General features: G+C 39.7%; 2 protein-coding genes across 2 annotated transcripts; both read right to left on the bottom strand.

Moving 5' to 3' along the window:
* Positions 1 to 1,398: 1,398 nt before the first annotated feature.
* On the bottom strand, positions 1,399 to 2,712 carry LOC147541390 (uncharacterized). The gene has a single exon (XM_086634003.1). The coding sequence runs from the start codon at positions 2,403 to 2,405 to the stop codon at positions 1,659 to 1,661; it is 747 nt and encodes a 248-aa protein (XP_086490129.1). The 5' UTR covers positions 2,406 to 2,712; the 3' UTR covers positions 1,399 to 1,658.
* Positions 2,713 to 4,729: 2,017 nt separating this feature from the next.
* Positions 4,730 to 10,046, bottom strand: LOC147541389 (uncharacterized). Its single transcript, XM_086632214.1, has 8 exons — positions 9,318 to 10,046; positions 8,557 to 9,140; positions 8,241 to 8,431; positions 7,862 to 8,160; positions 6,736 to 6,856; positions 6,035 to 6,450; positions 5,142 to 5,934; positions 4,730 to 5,047 (listed from the first exon to the last, which is right to left on the bottom strand). Exons 1-8 carry the CDS (start codon positions 9,701 to 9,703, stop codon positions 4,730 to 4,732), a joined length of 3,108 nt encoding a protein of 1,035 aa, XP_086488340.1. The 5' UTR covers positions 9,704 to 10,046.
* Positions 10,047 to 18,281: the final 8,235 nt, after the last annotated feature.

The following is an 18,281-nucleotide window of genomic DNA, read 5'->3' as shown; positions in this document are numbered from 1 at the left end:
CCAATTTTACTCTAATAGGGCGGGATAAACAGCACAACCAACACAGACCAATCTTACCAATCGAAACCAAAACGAGAAATGGGTAAGTACCCGCTTGGGCTCTGGACCGAAGATGCAAAGCATCTGGGAATCACAGACAACTCTTACCATCCCAAACCAAAACGAGGACATGGACACCCGGTTGGGGTCATTGAGCCAGAGAAGAGAGGTATTCGGCATTCCAGACTCAGGGTGGGGCAGCCCATCCGAAGTGATAGACTGCCTGAAAAACCCATGATCTACATTACAGTAAGCGTTTGAATCTAACAACTTGCAACCCTTTTATGTGGCAACAATTCGACTTTTCATCATATGAAAAGTCATTCACCTAAATCACATACTTATGCTCACTTTTCCCTCGTGTCAATGTTTTGAATTTGTGACAAATACGACCACAGTAAGTTGCATATTTTCCTTCCAAATATCGTTCCCAGACTTCTAGGGTAAGAGAAAGTGAAAAGTTTGATTCCCTCTTCTTTCTCTCTTCAAATTTAAAGTCCAAGATCTTAAACAGCACTTTATCCACATCTACCACCAGTCATCAGAGCAATAAGATATAGTACAAGTCAAGGCATGCGACTAGTAGAGCCCCAACAAGAAAGAAAGTAGCCAAAATAGTTCTACTAACCGTACATCGTGAACTATCTGAACCGATAAAACATGATCAGCCAACGGAGTTCATTTTCTCTACATGGTATACCTAATAAGCTGAAGAACATATGAAGGTTATATACCTTCTCAGAGGTAATTGCTAAGGCAACAACACCAAGGCTGATACCAACAAAAACAAATGAGCAGGCACGAGCATTAATGAGAGAGAATGAAAAGAAACGAAACATAAGTTAAGGATCACTAGAGAGCATCAATCAGTGTGCGGGAACGACGATGGGGCACAACACCATTTGCTTCTAAGATATTACGCAAGAAGTCCACTAGTCAAAATCATAGGGATGAACTGATGAAGGGATCTACAGAAGAAAGACACAAAAGCATAGAACCAACAAGTAAGCAGATAACAAGCATAACGTAGAAGTTCAGACGACTCCACTATGTCACTACCTTACATTTTCATTTTTCATCGAAACCCACACATCATCATTAATATATTTCTGCAGTTTTACTCTGATGATCTTATCTAGTTTATCTTCAAGTTTCTTTCTCGAAAAAGATGTTCCTTGCTGTATTAGACAAATTAACTCACACAGATTTTTCAATACGGTTACATGAATGTCAACAAACTGCAATTTATTGATCAAATATGGTTTAGTAAGAACTCAAAACTTCGACACAAATATCTCTATTTCTAAAACAGAGTAAACCATATACTAATCGTGTCTGAAAGTAATTGAGGCATGAATGTCAAAACGAATATCTCTAAATCCAAGTAACCCATAATCAAATTATACCAACCATGTTTGTTTAATAGTAGGCATTCAACAACGAACAAATACAACACTGGTTGATGAAATAAAGCTTCTAAAAAGGCTTAGTGGATAATGGAGAACAATTTGAATTTCAATTTTACAAAGAAAACAAACCAAAGAGTTCACACCTGAAGTAATGGAGGAATTCCTCAGAATCGAATTCAACTTCGTCGACGCGAATAAGCAACCCAAGGATCAAAATACAACTAGCAGAGAGAAGAGCATATAAACCAAGAAACAAGCATAAGCAATCAACCCTCGATGTTCATCACCACAAGAAGCAAGTTCGACGAGAAGACGAGTACAAACCCTAGTTGACCATAGAACAAAAACCCCAGCCATTGCAAGAACAACAATACTACCTTGTGGAAGAAACAATGAGAATGATGAAAGAATGACAATTGGTAACATACAGTAACCAATCAAACTCAAACATCGATAAAGATCTAAATTCCCATTTCGACCAGCTAACATATTGAATACCACATAGAGAAAAAGAGAAGCAACAGTAACCCAACCTAGAATTATCCCAAAATGAAGCTTTCCAGCAAGTAATTGAAATAGACCAAAAGCCATTAAGAATAGAAATGGACCTGATAGATCAGCATGTTCATGTAGATTTGCGTTTACCCTAATTGGATTCAAGATCGAAATTGATTTTCTCCAGATTTGACGAATATCTATTCCGAGTTCTTCTAGTAAAGGAAGTTCTTCATCAAATCCAGAACCTGATCCAATTGTTCCTCCAACATTTGATCCAAAAACAGGAGCAGAAAATGAAGTAGATGGAACAGCAGATCCAACATCGAAAGTCATAAAAGGTAGATTATTAGGGTTTTGTGCTTGAAATGGAGCTGTAGGTTGTCGCCGTTGTTGTGGAAGAATGTTAGGATTTCCGGTGTTCTGAAAAACCACCGGTGGTACATTGAACTCCCTCGCCATCGATGAAACTCGGTTGGAGGAATCACTAACCTAATAGTAATAAATTAGGGTTTTGATATCAAACCGGGGATCGACTGATGAAGGAAAACCCCTCCAATAATAGACAGATTTCAATTAACAGATCTGAAAGCCGATATAAAATTTGTATAGAGCGAAAAGGGGATGATTTCTTCAATGTCAAGAAATGGAAATCTAGGGTTCAAGAAATGGCGTGGAATTTCCTATGGGTGTTAATTGCTGATTTAACCGAGTTCACTTCTGTCAACTTAAACGTGCGGCTGGTACGCGCAAGGAACTTGCCAGGATGATCAATAATTCCAGTTAACCCGAAAGATCTCTTAAATCGGTTACCGACTGCAAAACTCAAAAAAAACTCTGTTTATCCTCCATTTTTACGTGTCTCCAATGCAAAACTCTAAACTTATCTTATTTACTTACGTAGCATAGTTATTTTTGTAAATGAATAATTAGTTATTTAGAAATATATAGAAGACTCGATTTCTATTGGTTGAAAATCAAATATTGATGAGTTGGACAATTAGAGATATCTCAAGAGGACACTCAATTTCTAGACTGTCCTCTTGAGATATCTTTATTCCACTCTCGACACGTCATTTTAGAGATCCAAATAGAGTGTTGCATTGGATCTAAAAATCATATGTGGCACGAGCATCTCCAATGCAAGACTCAAGAAAAACTCTAAAAATCCTATGTGTCAAGTGTGAAAAATGGATCTCTAAATGGTCTCTTTCCTATTTGGCCATTTAGAGACACTCTATTTCAAAACCATCTCCAATGCAACACTCAAGAGAAAATCTATAAACCTATACTTTAGTTTAAAACTAATCGATTTGCTTATGTGGCACTTAGAGAAACTCAAGAGGACACTCTAACTCTTAAGGATCTCTAAAATGAATCTTGACACATCGCTTTAGAAATTCATGTTGAGTTTTGCACTGGAGATGGATTTTAGAGAAAACTCAAAAAAATCCTATGTGGCACTCTAAGATTTAGAGTTTGAGTGTTGCATTGGAGATGCTCTGAGCCCGAGGTACAACAAGAACGTAAAATTTGTTAGGGTCCGTTTGGTGCGTGAGAAAACTGATTTTCCTACAAAAATTAATTTTCTGCCGTTTACTTGAGCGAGTGAGAAAGTGAATTTCTTGTGGGCAAAAAGCTAGAAAGATGTCAGAAGTGGTGGTATAGTTGGTGGTGGACGTAGCCGTGATATTTTAGTCCTAGTGATGGTGGTGACGGTAATTTTATAGTAGTAGTGGAGATATAGTATCTTTGGCGTGGTAATATAAGTAGTAATGGTGTAGGAAACACGGTGATGGTTGAGGGGCGTGGCTGAGGTGTGGTGGCAGTGGTTGAGGTGTGGTGGGTGTGGCTGAGGTGTGGTGGCAGTGGTTGAGGTGTGGCGACATTGTGGTTGAAGCGTGGTGGTGGTGGAGGTATGATGGTGGTTTTGGTGGAGTCTTGGTAGGTACGGTGGTAGAAAGAAAAAATTTTATCAAGTAAAATTTGTGTTTATATTTGAATCAGAGTAACTTAACTTTAAAATTATAAGGCAAAAAATATGAACTTTGCAAGAAAGTCATACCAACCTCCCACCAATCTCTTTGTTTGGAGTTGGGCTCACGTGGTAGGCTCTGCCAGATTCACGTCCCTGATAATTTTATCAAGGGCGTGCTACTGTGCACATGGTTGCTAACACGTGTAGCCTCCTCCGTCCATCTTGTTGATTTGTACCAATATTTGACTATTAATTTAACTAATGAATTTATTATTTTGAAGGCCAATGGAAACTGTGGACAAAATTGGTGGCCAACTGTGGACGCTGTACAAAATTAGGGGCCGGCCAACTGAAAATGCTGAACACGATTAGGGGCTAACTACACGAATTGGTCATGCTATGATTGCCGTTTGAAAATTAACATAAAATACATTACCAAGAAAAGAAAAAAATGAAAACAATAATGAGTTATTTAAAATGGCAGATTCCAATATCCTAGTATGAGGTAGCTAGTGAAAGTGTGGTGGTGTTTGGGGTGGAGGACGATGGGAAGACCAGACGAGGGATATTAACATAAGATACATTACCAAGAAAAGAAAAAAATGAAAATAATAATGAGTTATTTATAATGACAGATTCCAATATCCGAGTATGAGGTAGCTAGTGAAAGTGTGGTGGTGTTTGGGGTGGAGGACGATGGGAAGACCAGACGAGGGATATTAACATAAGATACATTACCAAAAAAAGAAAAAAATGAAAACAATGAGTTATTTATAATGGCAGATTCCAATATCCGAGTATGATGTAGCTAGTGAAAGTGGTGGTGGTGTTTGGGGTGGAGGACGATGGGAAGACCAGACGAGGGATAGGGCAAAAAGAGACGATACATCTTCTCGTCCGGATTGATCAACTTCCATTCAAACTTGGTCACCAGGTGGTGTATCACGCTCATCGTCTCCACCCTCGCAAATTCATTCCCTATACACGAGTGTTGTCCTCCTCCGAATGGCACGTACGCATAGGGTGGTATTGCTGACGACTTACTCTCGAATCGAGACGGGTCGAACTCACTTGGGTTATCAAATATCTTCTCGTCCATGTGTGTCCCATATGACACCCAAAAAACCTGTAAATTATTATTTGCTATCATAAATTAATCTTGAAAGAAGTAATAATTAATTATGAATTAGTTAATACTGTAAGAGTTTATAATGTTTTACCTGCCAACCCTTTGGGATATCATAACCTCCAAAGTTAGTGTCTTTAATTGCTCTTCTAAAACTACCAAAGAATGGAGGGATTAACCTCATCAACTCTTGTGTTACTCTCCAAGTGTACTTCATTTTCTGTATTTCATTCCATGTCAGTTTTTCTTCTCCTCCTTTTCTCTCTTTTATGATGCTCATTTGCTCTTTGAGAACGTTTTGATAAACAATTGGATCTTTAGCCAATTTCCAAATAATCCATGTTAGAACAACAGCTGAAGTATCATGTCCTGCAATCATCAACGAAACAAAATTATCGATAACCTCTTCTTCGGTGAAGGCTTCTTCATCATCATCACCAGCGCCTGCAGGTGATTCAAATGACAACATACAAGTCAATATGTCGTTCTTTGGGTTTAAAGTTCCATTAGCGAGTTGTTCCTTTCTATTATTTATTATAGGCAACACCTTGTTGATGATCCTGGAGCGAGCTTGTAGACCTTTTCTAAATGTTGTTCCCGGTAAATTGAGAGGAACTGACAATATGGCATCGAAACAATGTTTGAAATCTTGGTACAAGGCATCTTGGGTAGGTTGGTCGGCGATGCCGAAAAGTATGTGGGATGACAGATGAAACGTGAGTTTCTTCATGAAACTTAAAGTATTGATAGTCATGTCTATACTCATAAAGCCTCCTTGGGTTTCATCTTGAATGTGCTTGGTGATGATGGTGTCCATGTGTTTTATATGCTTTTGAAGGCTTTCTGGTTTCAAGAAACTCATGATTGCCCCCTTTTGGAGCTTGTACCTGCAGTACCATACATAGATATTAGATAGACAGTACTCTCAATGGTACATATCAATATGGTAAAAAGAGAAGGCAGAGTGAAATTGTTAAGATAATATACCTCTGTCCAGATACTTCAAAGAAGTTGTGTTTTCCCATGATAGCAGCAATTGTTGGAGGTTGTCTAGGAGCAAGAACTTCATTATCAGCTCCTAGTACGAACTTTGTGCCTGCATGACCCGTTAAGAAAATTGTAGGGGAACCCATGAGAGATGTCTTGAAGATGGGTCCGTACTTGGCCACCCTCTCGTCGACCCATTCTTCACCACGGTTAGCCTTCTGAGCATCCAAGAAGCTTAGACTCTCTCCGATCACTGGGAGATAACCCATTGACCCATTTGGTATGTTTTTCTTCTTTTTCCTCCCTATGCTGCTTTTCTTAAATATAAGCAAATTCAATAGATACAACACTAAAGAAGCACCCAAAACGGCTAATACCATAAAAGAAGACATCGTCTCTTTCTCTCTCCCTTCTCTCTAGATAGATGGATGATTAATATATAGTGACAAGATTAACCGAATTCTGATCTCTCATACTCAAGCTTCTTGTATTTCTTCTTGTATTTTATTTTCATCGTGACACATGAGGTCGGGGCCTCGGGGGAGGTGGTTCTTTCCATCGTTGACATCGCAAATTAATCATTCATTAAGTGTGACTATATAGTTTAATTTATTCATTATAATTTACATTTTTATTCATCCTAGCTAAGCGCACATCGGCACATGTAATCCACACATGTAGATGTAATCAAATACTATTACTCTATTAGCAAGATTGACAGCAATTTTGCAATTAATTAGTATAACCAACCAATCACGTTCTTCTTTGTTTTTTTTAATTGTATCACGTTCTTCTTTGTTTATTGGCCTTAAAACAACTTTGCTTAATTAAAATATCCGAAATGGCAACGCAAGGACTAGATCTCACTCTGACTTTTTTTAGTAGACCCTTTCTTTCTTAGCTAAAATATTGATGAGATGGGTATTTGATTTTGTTGGGCGAGCATGTAATACTATACAAACTGTAACCTACTTTCAGTTATGGGTTAGTTTTGTTATGGCTCCCGATTTGTGACTAGCTTAACTTTAAATCAAAATGCAAAAATAATGAACTTTGAAAGAAAGTCAAAGAAACTCATACCAACCTCCAGAGTTGGGCTCACGTGGTAAGTTATGTCAGAATCCCGTCCCTGATAGTTCTATCAAGGGCGTGCTACTGCGCATATGGTCGTTGATACGTGGTCAATCTTTTTGACTTGTCAATATTGACTAATATTTGGCTCAACAACTTCAAAAATCTCTCTCCATAATTCTCTCAGACACGATTTTCTCTCTCCCTCCTTAAACTCCTCTCGTATCATGATTCTCTCGCTTCGATGTTCGTGGTGGTGGTGGAGGAAGCAGAATTGATTTTTTTTTTCTTTAAAGTTAAAAATAAAAAATACTTCTTTACGATAGAAAAGAAATAAAGGACAAGGATGGAGACATTTTGAAAGAAAGGGCTAAAAAAGAAAACAAAATTAAGGGCTAACTACACGAATTGGTCATGTTATGACTGCCGTTTGAAAATTAACATAAAATACATTACCAATAATTAGTCATTACAAGATACATCATTAAGATGAACATGATAACCGCCTAAGTTAAACTAAACAGACCTAACATCTGACAACAACAACTTTATTTAGTGCCTAAATTACATGAGATAAATTTTAGGGATAAACTGCTTCTACAGAGACTTGATTCCACGACCGTATGGGCTTAAGAAGAATGTCCTACCACTACACCAAAAGGGGTGGACAACGCGTTATTTATTTAAAATGATTACTTATTTAAAATGGCAGATTCCAATATCCAAGTAGGAGGTAGCTAGTGAAAGTGGTGGTGCTATTTGGGGTGGAGGAGGATGGGAAGACCTAACGCAGGATAGGGCAGAAAGAGACGAAACATCTTCTCGTCCGGGTTGATCAACTTCCATTCAAACTTTGTCACCATGTGATGTATCACGCTCATCGCCTCCACCCTTGCAAATTCATTCCCTATACAAGCGTGTTGTCCACCTCCGAATGGCACATACGCATATGGTGGTATTACGGACGAGTTACTCTCGAATCGGGACGGATCGAACTCATTTGGGTTACTGAATATCTCCTCGTTCATGTGTGTCCCATATGACACCCAAAAAACCTGTACATTATTATTTGCTATCATAAATCTTGATAGAATTAATCACTAATTATGGATTAGTTAATTAGTTCATAATGTACCTGCCAACCCTCTGGGATATCATAACCCCCAAAGTTTGTGTCTTTCATTGCTCTTTTAAAACTACCAAAGAATGGAGGGATTAACCTCATCAACTCTTGTACTACTCTCCAGGTGTACTTCATTTTCTGTATTTCTTTCCATGTCAGTTTCTCTTCTCCTCCTTTTCTCTCTTTGATGATGCTCATTTGCTCTACAAATTAAAACCCCTCACAAAAAATATCAGAGATTAGTCATATACCCATATTAACGATATAAGTAGTACAAACAATTTCCATTTTTAGCAGGGGATCGATATTTTGTGACATATATATGTACCGTTGAGAACGTTTTGATAAACAATTGGATCTTTAGCCAACTTCCAGATGATCCATGTTAGAACAACAGATGAAGTATCATGTCCTGCAATCATCAACGAAATAAAATTATCGATAACCTCTTCTTCGGTAAAGGCTTCTTCGTCATCAACACCGGTTGATTCAAGTGACAACATACAAGTCAATATGTCGTTCTTAGGGTTTAAAGTTCCCTTAGCGAGTTGTTCCTTTCTATTATTTATTATAGGCAACATCTTGTTGATGATCCTGGAGCGAGCTTGTAGACCTTTTCTAAATGTTGTTCCCGGTAAATTAATAGGAACTGATGACAATATGGCATCAAAACAACATTTGAAATCCTCGTGCAAGGCATCTTGGGTAGGTCGGTCGGTGATGCCGAAAAGTATGTGGGATGAGAGATGAAATGCAAGTTTCCTCATGAAACTTAAAGTATTGATAGTCATAATGCCCCCTTGGGTTTCATCTTGAATGTGTTTGGTGATGATAGTATCCATGTGTTTTATATGCTCTTGAAGGCTTTCTGGTTTCAAGAAACCCATGATTGCCCTTTTTTGGACCTTGTACCTGCAGTATCATATACATAGAATGGTAGTATATATGGTACATATCAACAATAAGAGGAGTGAAATTGTACTATACCGCTAAGGACCCTTGGTTGGAGTGGTAAGATCAGGTATAATCTTCCATCTTAATTGGAGGTCAAAGGATTCAAAGAAAAAAAAAAAAAAAATTGTAGTATACCTCGGCCCAGATATTTCCAAGAGGCTGTGTTCTCCCATGATGGCAATAATTACTGAAGGTTGTCTAGGAGCAAGAACTTCAGTATCAGCTCCGAGTACGAATTTTGTTCCGGCATGACCAGTGACGCAAATTGTTGGGGAACCCATGAGAGATGTCTTGAAGATGGGTCCGTACTTGGCCACTCTCTCTTCAATCCATTCTTCACCACGGTTGGCCTTCTGAGCACTCATGAAGCTTAGACTCTCACCAATCAATGGGAGATAACCCATTGAACCATTTGGTAACTTCTTTTTCATCTCTTTGCTGCTTTTCTTAAATATAAGCAAATTCAATAGGTACAACACTGAAACAGCACCCACAACTGCTAATACCATAAAAGAAGACATCCTCCCTCTTTGTCTCTCTCTCTCTCTATCTCCCTCTCTCTAGATAGATGACAAGATTTACCTAATTCTGATCTCTCGTACTCATGCTTCCAGTCTAAGAATCAATTTCTCTCTCATTTCACTAATTCACAATGAGATCCAGTCGGTGAAATTAGGGTTACAATTTAGGCACACAGATTGGTCTTTATAATCCAAAGTGATTCCTCATTGACCGTTCCGTTCCAACTACTTCCAAAGCTCCCCCCACTAATATTGAGTTAAATAGAGGAAACGCGGTTGTTGGAATTGGAGGTAGGTTATTGAGTTTAATAAAGGAAACACGTGTACGGCTGAAATGGCCGAAATTTATCTTTTTTTTTTTTTTTTTTTTTGATAAAACCTTTCCATTAAATCCAAACATCCTTACAATCATAAGACAAAAGGATATGGGAGAATTAACAAAGGGGCATAATTGCCAATTAACAATCACTATTTAAAGCTGCAAGTGTGTGAGCTAGGGGTGGGAAAATAGCCCGTCGGCCCGAGACCGCCCACGGGCACCCGAGCCCATGATTGACCGTGGGCACCCGCTACCCGCTTCGGGTATATCCCGCCCGGCCCGCTGAAATTTAATGGGCGGGCTCGGGTGAAACTCTCTACCCGGCACCCCGCCCATGCCCGAGCCCGATAGGGTATACCGGTGGGTGCCTGTATACCCGCCATAGAAATGCTTGTAAATGTTGTCTGCCTGAGCCCACTAATGCAATAAAGTGCTATAAGCCCACCACCCACCTATGTAAAATGACATATTACAAGTCGTTGGATGGTGAAGATGATACCCGTTGGATCTAGGGTTAGAACTTAGGATGCCAAAATAGGCTTAGGTCAATCAATCACTTCATTTTGCTCTCTCATTTTCAAGAGAGTTCCAGAAAGAGAGAGGGAGATAGAGGTAGAGAAAGAAAGTCAATTGCAGTCTTGCATAGTGGCAAATCATGCCAAATGAAGGATAAGCATTGAAGAAATGATGAAGTTCAAGATGATAGTTAGATCGAGAGAGATATAGATCAAAGTTAATCCCTGTTTATTTCTCTCATCCTCTTTGATTCGATTTGTCTTCATCTCATTTTTCTTTCATTGACCTTTTAAGCTTTTATAACACAATATGCAATTAATTTGTTTCCATCTAAAGATCTTCAATAGATTTGGTCAATCCAAATCTTTATTTTGTTAATCTGTAATGAATTTGTTTCCATCTTAAGATCTTCGATAGATTTGTTTATATGTACATGCAGAGATAGATAAAGGGAAAGAGAGATCTACTGTAACCTAAATTAATGAAAATCTTTGCTTGATATTCTATCTACTTTTAGAAAACCTAATTTATGATTGAATTTTTTTTAGTAATACCCGATGCCCGATTGCCCGAAACCCGCGTGGCCCGACTCCTGTAACGGGCTTGGGCGGGCTCTGATCATAAGAAAGTTGCAAATTACCCGCCCGATCTGCCCGACTACCCTAATAGCCAGAGAGGTAATCTACCCGATCCGCCCGAGCCCGACTCATTACTACCCGCGGGCGCCCTTGCCCGCCCGATTCCCACCCCTAGTGTGAGCTGCTGTGTTTGAGGAGCGGGGGCAGTGTTGTAATTTCACGTTTCTTTGACACAGCTCTACACGTAGTCTTTCAATCTCATCAGATAAGCGCCACGGGGTTGGTTCTAGACCCTCCGATATGAATCCAACGAGTACAAGGGAATCTGTTTCTATGATAAATCCTTGTAACCCTAGATCCACTCCCAAAGAAAATCCTAAAGAGATGGCTTCGAGTTCACTGTGGAGTGGCGTTTTTGGTTCGAATCGGTGTTGTCTACTACCAATGGTGATACCTTCCGAGTTGCGAGCAATGGCTCCTGCTGCTCCTCTTCTTGAAGTGAAAGATCCATCCGTGTTTATTTTGATAATATTTGGTGGAGGAGGGATCCATTCACTTTCCTGTAAATGATTAGTTGTAATGGAAGGAGTATTAGGTTTAGAATTATACCTGATGTGCCGCCGAGTTTCCTGAAGGATGAAGGGGAGATTGATCTGGGTTCCATTGAAGTGGACAGCATTCCTAGATTTCCACCAAAACCACAAAAGATAAGTATAATTTATCCATACTTTCTCTTTACTCTTACCTTGAAGTAATAGAAATTTCAAAGTTTCTATATGATCTGTTTTGATATTAGCTTGAATCTCTGGATCTGTAAGTGATATTAAATCCTTGAAGGTTGAACATTCGCTGAAAAGATGCGTCACTGTTTCTACTCCATTACTACACATATGACATGTAGAATCTATTGTTTGCACTCTCTGTTGTATATTAGATTTAACAGCAAGACCGTCATGGATTAATCTCCATATGAATTGTTGTATTTTAGGATCCATATTTGTGTTGTTCCATAGTTTAGACCACGGAAATTCAGTGAGATTTGCATTGAGTATTGGCCGACCCTTTAGTGTTGCATAGAAAGATTTTGTGGAGAATGAGCCTGAGGTTGTATTACACCAGATTAACTTATCTTCTCTTTGCATGAGTGGGAGCTGAATATCTTGAATTGCTTGAACAGTTGAATTATCAAAATGTTGATGAAGTAATGTTGCCTTCCAAACTTTGTCTATTGGATCTACTAAGTCAGAAACTTTTGTGATATGTTGAGGGAGAGGATAAATAATAGTTGGTACCTTGTTAGGCTGACTAGGAATCCAAGGATCAGACTTCAAATTAATAGAATTTCCTGTTCCTACCTTCCACAATATGTTGTTTTTCATAACATCTCTGATTTTTATTATCGATTGCCAGAGTGGGGAAGAAGGTCTAGATGACCTACTTTCCCATATACTATCTTCCGAAAAATATTTGCTTTTAAGTAATTGTACCCATGTTGCCTGAGGATTATTGAGTAGTCTCCAAAATAATTTAGCCACCAAAGAGTCGTTGACAATATCAAGAGATCGAATCCCTAATCCTCCATGCTTTTTTGAACTACTAATTATATCCCAATTCAGAAAATGTATTTTCTTGTCTCCAATGTTGTGCCCCCACCAAAATGCTCTCTCTTGTTGTTCTAGTTTGTTTATGGTGCCTGTTGGGATCTTTTGTAGACTAAAAGGATATGTGCAGTATGAATTTAGGATTGATTTGATTAGTACCGTCCTCCCTGCCTGTGATACTAGTTTTGTTTTCCATCCTGCTAAAGATTTGTTGAATTTATCCTGAAGCCAACCATAACTATTTAATTTGTTTCCTGGTTTCAGAATGAAAGAACCCAAATATTTTGCATGATCTTCCATCATTGGGGTACCCAACTGTTGGATAAATAGCTGCCTGGTCGCCAAAGGGACAAAGGAGCCAAAGTAGATGGAAGATTTGTCGAAGTTGACAGCCTGGCCCGAAAAACCTGTGTAAATTTCTAGTATACTCTGTATAGCATTAAGATTCTGTGAGGTAGTGTTGCCAAAAAATATGAGGTCATCGGCAAAAAGGAGGTGAGTGATTGCAGGACTATTTTTTCTAGCCTTGTATCCTATGTAAGATCCCTGTACTTCAAAAGCATTAATAAGAAGAGAAAGAGACTGGGCCACTAGGATAAATAGAAAGGGTGATAAAGGACACCCTTGCCTAAGTCCTCTAGAGGAGTAAAAGTTCCCATAGAGACTACCATTAATCTGGATATTAAATTGTGGAGTAGTTACACAGTGCATAATCAAGTCTAGAATGGGACCTGTGATCCCAGTAACAATCAAAACATTTTTAAGAAAAGGCCAACTAACTCTATCATAGGCCTTAGCCATGTCCATTTTTAAAGCAAACCCCCCGTTGCGAGTGATGTGACACGAAAATGTCACATTTGGAGAGCCTAACTTAGACTAATTAGTCATTTTCGAGTGTTATCAATAATATTTTATGTGTTTTTCTTGTTTAGGTACCATATTTGGAGCTAAACATGAAATTCGGAATAAAGGGAGCGAATTATCACTATCATTTCATGTGCCCAAAATGAGAGAAAAAGACTTCAAGCAAATCATATGAGAAGAGGAGTCAAAGACGAGCCCAACGGTGAAAACGGAAGTCAATTCCGAGTTCGGACGGGGAAGTTGTGAAAGAAAGAAGTCGAGGTTCGGTCTTAAAACAAGGATTCTATGAAGGCACCCTCTTGATTTCCAAGTGAAGTCTAAAACCCAAGCCCAAAGAAGATGAAGAAAGAAGAGATTTTGGAGGCACCCAATGGACTCAAGTTTGGGTCAAAGTCAAGGTTGACTAAGTCTAGGGTTTGAGTCAAATACACTATTCATCTTCTTCTTCAATCATCATTCAAGAACCAAGTAAGAAGAGAGAGAGAGAAGGAGGCAAGGGGCTAGGGTTCTTCATCATTTAGTAGAGTTTGAGAGAGAGAAAAAGAGAAGAAGGAGAAGGAGGAGTGCCGGCCAAGGCAAGGCCGGCCTAGCCTTGGCCGGCAGCAGCTCGGGCTGCACGGCAGCAGCTCGGGCTGCTCGGGAGAAGCTGCTGAGCAGCACGGACGGGACAGCAAAGGGGCGGCCATGTTAGCAGCTCGGGTTGGTGCTCTATGCTCGGGACAGCAGCTCGTGCTAGCTTCCAGCAACCGGGACGGAACAGGCCGGAGCAGCAGCTACAGCCCGAGCAGCTCCATGAAAGGCACGGGAAGGAAGCTTCACTCACGGCCATTGGCAGCAGCCCGGGAGCAAGCAGCAGCTCGGGTTTGCTCGGGACGCACTAGGGACGGCTGGGACAGCACCTATGTGGCCGGATCTACTTGATTTGTTGGCCGGATTCTTCTTGTTTTGGCCGGACCTTTCTTGACTTTTCCGGCCACTTTCTTGGCCGGAAAAGTTAGGGCTTTTACTCCCTATGTCATGGTCTTGCTTCCCATATGGTTTGATTTGATTTTGGTTGAAGTTTTCTAGAGAGAGAAAGCTAGGGTTTAGCTTTAATGGAGGTTGTGTTCTAAATGGAGAAGATGATGGTGGTCGCTATGGGGAACCCAGAATTTGCTAAGGGGAGATCGGCTGAACCTTAAAGACTCATATTTTCCGACGATCTTAGCCTCGAACCACATCGAAAAAGGGGGAATCTCTCACCATTTCCTTTCCATTTCTTATTCAATCGCCATGTTAGCTAACTTTAGTGTGTCGATTATATGAGATGAAATGTGATGAATTCGTGATTATGTTTAATATGATTTGATGTTTTGATTATGAATTGATGTTCATTTAATTCGATTATCGTTTTGATCGTATTTTCATGTGTCTTGTCAAGCACTTCGCATAGTTAATAGACGAAACGAAGTATTCGATATCGATCGTAGTCTAAGTCATAATTTCATGTATCTTGTCATGCACTTCACATAGTTAGGCGACTAGACGACACTTTCGATGACTCGGGATTAATCGATTATGATGTTTGTTTGACTAAGTATGATCTCCGGATATACGTAGTGCTTATAGACATCACTTTAGGAGTCGAATATTGGTTGTACCTCGACACATCAAATCGGACTACACATAGTCGTAGGTTTATCATTATGGATTCCCGGACTTCGACACCTCTCTCACTTATTTGTTGCGCGAATCGAGTCTTACCGTCTCCCGACTCTTATTCCTCCGACTCTTCTCTCGAATCTCTCTCGCCCATTTACTTTGTTGTTTAGTTTAGTTTTACTTTTTTATTATCTTCTTGTTACTTACTCAATCATAAACCTCCCACTTTTGTCTTGTTTTTTTCCTTTTTAGTCTAAGTTAGTGAGTGACTCGTAGACCGGTGGACTAGACTCTCCCGATAACCGGACTACCAACCTATCCTTGGATCGACTCCGGTTTTACCGGTTACTACTTGATACCTCCGCTTGGGTGTGCAACCTTTTCGGGTGCATCAAGTTTTTGGCGCCGCTGCCGGGGATAGGTTTAGTAGTTAGGATAGCGTTTGTTGTTTTGTTCATTAGTCTTGTGTTAGTTGCTTTCTTAGACGTTTTTTTCTTTATTTATTTTTGTAGTTTTATCTTCTTTTTAGGTACCGTTTTCGAGAAAAGAGCCAAAAGTGACATAAAGGCGAAGGAAAAGGAAGGAATCGAGAATTCAAGGAAAAAGCGAACGAAAGGAGAGGAGCACTCGATAGTATCACATTCTATCTCTTCCTTTTTACTTGTGTGTGATCGTTAGTCTATAAGTGTTTGTTCCCACTTTGCGATTGTGTGTTAGTATCCTTGAACATTGTGAGATCATGGCAAGTTGGTCATTTGATGAGAATGACCTTATGCGAACCCTTTCCAACACTAGTCGACCATCTACAAGTCATCAGGACTACTCAAATTTACATAGGAATGTTCCGACTAGTGATAGGAATAGGCGAGTTGAGTCTGACCGACCTAGGATGACCATGGGTGAATATCGACAGATGTATGGAGTCGGTCAGACTCGTCATGAATATGGTTTTAGGGATTATGAGCATGAGGGTAATCAACCCCGTAAGAGTCTTCGAGACTATCGACAAGAATTTGGGATGACAACACCTTCATGTATGGATTTGTCATTTGATGATAACCGTAGTTCTATTAGTATTGATCGACCACGTCGAAGTCTTCGTGACTATCGACAAGCATATATGAACGGTTCACTTAGTGATGACAATTCCCGACTCGATGATTCCACTCAAAGAGTCGAGTCTATGTATATACATGAAGGTAGTGAAGAAAGGACCTTGGAGACCATTAACCCGGTTTGTGCTATTTGTGCGAGCTTAGACCATTTAACCGAGTATTGTCCCATGATCCGTGTTCCGCGAGAGTCTTCGTCTAGTTATACTCATGTGCCTTATTACGAGGAGATGTCTGAAGACACTCTCCAAGCAATTTTAGAGTACCAAACTAGATTTAATCGAGATATAACAGAGATCACGGAACGGCTTCTCAAAATTGTTGATAGACTTGAGTCAGAGCCTATCGTCGACGAGGAAGGGGTTTGCGCACCCCAAACTCAAGAAGAGACTATGAATGATGGTGAGGGTAATACACCTAACTCTAGTCTTAAGTTAAATGTCGAAGAAGCTCTTGACAGACCCTTAGAGCATGAATTGTCCGATAACCCTTATTGCTCACTCCCTCGACCATTGTTATCTCACCATGATTCGACTACATTAGATTTTGATGTTGAGGATGATAGCTCTACGAGCAAACTTGGGAATCACATAATGTTGAACTTTCCAATCTTTAACACTTGTGATTATTTGGATGGGTTATGTAGAATGGAAGGTGTTATGCCTAACTTTGAGGCTCCCGATGCCTTTAAGGATGTCGATAACATAGTAGTTGAAGAGATAGCGGATAGCTTGTTGGATTATTTACCTGAGGAACTTATGGATCTTGACTTGGTCCCCGAGCCTATTGCCTTACCCTTAGAGTCTAGTTCGACCTTCCACATGATCTCAGACTCGGTTGTTGACCCCTTTTGGGACACTTCGGACGTCTTCCCTAGCATGTCTAGGGACTTAGTGGATATTTTATCCACTAAGCTTGAGTTTGACTTTTTGCCTTCGACTGACCTCCTCTCCCTTCACTTCTATGTCGATCCTTTTGACGACTTCTTAGTCGTCGCCCCTAGCATTCATGCTAACTTAGTGGACCGTGCATCCACTAAGTTTGGGGATGGCCTCTTTTCGGTTTTCGTCTCACGCGCAGTTCTTTGGTTTAATATTTTTGTGAGACGATTACCATGTGTATATAGCTTTCTTTGGGTTGACCCCCAAATCTTCCGTCTTTTGCTATATGATCGTTAGCCGATTAAGATGGGCCTTTGATGTTTGTGGGTAGCATCTCTGGAAACCCTCCACGAGACATAACTCGTGCTTTTGTGTGAAAACAAGAGAATCAAAGGCTAATTGCATAGCTCAATGCAATCGAGTGATCCGGCGTGAGTGGTCATTTTATATGGTCATGTCCTTTATGTGCTTTATTCTCATTATGTTTTGGATATTTTAGGAGCATTTCTTATATGTTTTACTTCTAAGGCGTGGTTTGTTCCAAGTTTGGGGATGGCGTGAGCTTGGCATCAACTTGGAACCTCGTTATACATGAGTCTTGGTAGTATCATCTTTTATCTCCTTCGGTTATGGTAATATCTTTCCACTCTTCTCTTTAAATTGATGTGCCTCTTTATCTTTTGGTGAGTGTATGCTTAGAACATTGAGGACAATGTTAGTTTTAAGTTTGGGGATGCGGGATATGACCATAACCAATGCATGACCATGGGTTTCAAAGACAAAAGGGTTCAAATTAGCTAAAATTTGAAAAATTTTGAACATTTTGAGTAGATTTGCATGTGATTGTAGTGATGGTTTTAAGAATGTTGATGCATATGTCTTGAGTTGATGAGTTTTGTGATTGCTAGTGACCTTTGCATGAAAGTCGAGTCTTTGAGTGTTTGTGTTATAATATGGGAGTAACATCTTAGTGAAGAAGAAACATCTCTAAGAGACCTAGAGTAGTCATTAGTGGAGACTTAACCCATGTGAGAGCTCAAAGCCTAAATTGCCCTTCGAGTGTACT

The sequence above is a fragment of the Eschscholzia californica genome, unplaced genomic scaffold (assembly GCF_041429995.1).
Source record: "Eschscholzia californica isolate CP2 unplaced genomic scaffold, dmEscCali1.0.p SCAF_4, whole genome shotgun sequence".
In the NCBI taxonomy this organism is placed as follows: Eukaryota; Viridiplantae; Streptophyta; class Magnoliopsida; order Ranunculales; family Papaveraceae; genus Eschscholzia; species Eschscholzia californica.
This window is presented reverse-complemented; position numbering and strand designations above follow the sequence as displayed.

Bases quoted from the DNA above. Each gene is read 5' to 3' on its own strand.
- LOC147541390 (XM_086634003.1), bottom strand. From the start codon at position 2,405: ATGGCGAGGGAGTTCAATGTACCACCGGTGGTTTTTCAGAACACCGGA.
- LOC147541389 (XM_086632214.1), bottom strand. From the start codon at position 9,703: ATGTCTTCTTTTATGGTATTAGCAGTTGTGGGTGCTGTTTCAGTGTTG. The intron at 6,451-6,735 runs GTAATAGTATTT...CCATCTATCTAG, and splicing joins CTGTCAATCTTGCTAATAGA to AGAGAAGGGAGAGAGAAAGA. The intron at 5,048-5,141 runs GTAAAACATTAT...AATAATTTACAG, and splicing joins ATATCCCAAAGGGTTGGCAG to GTTTTTTGGGTGTCATATGG.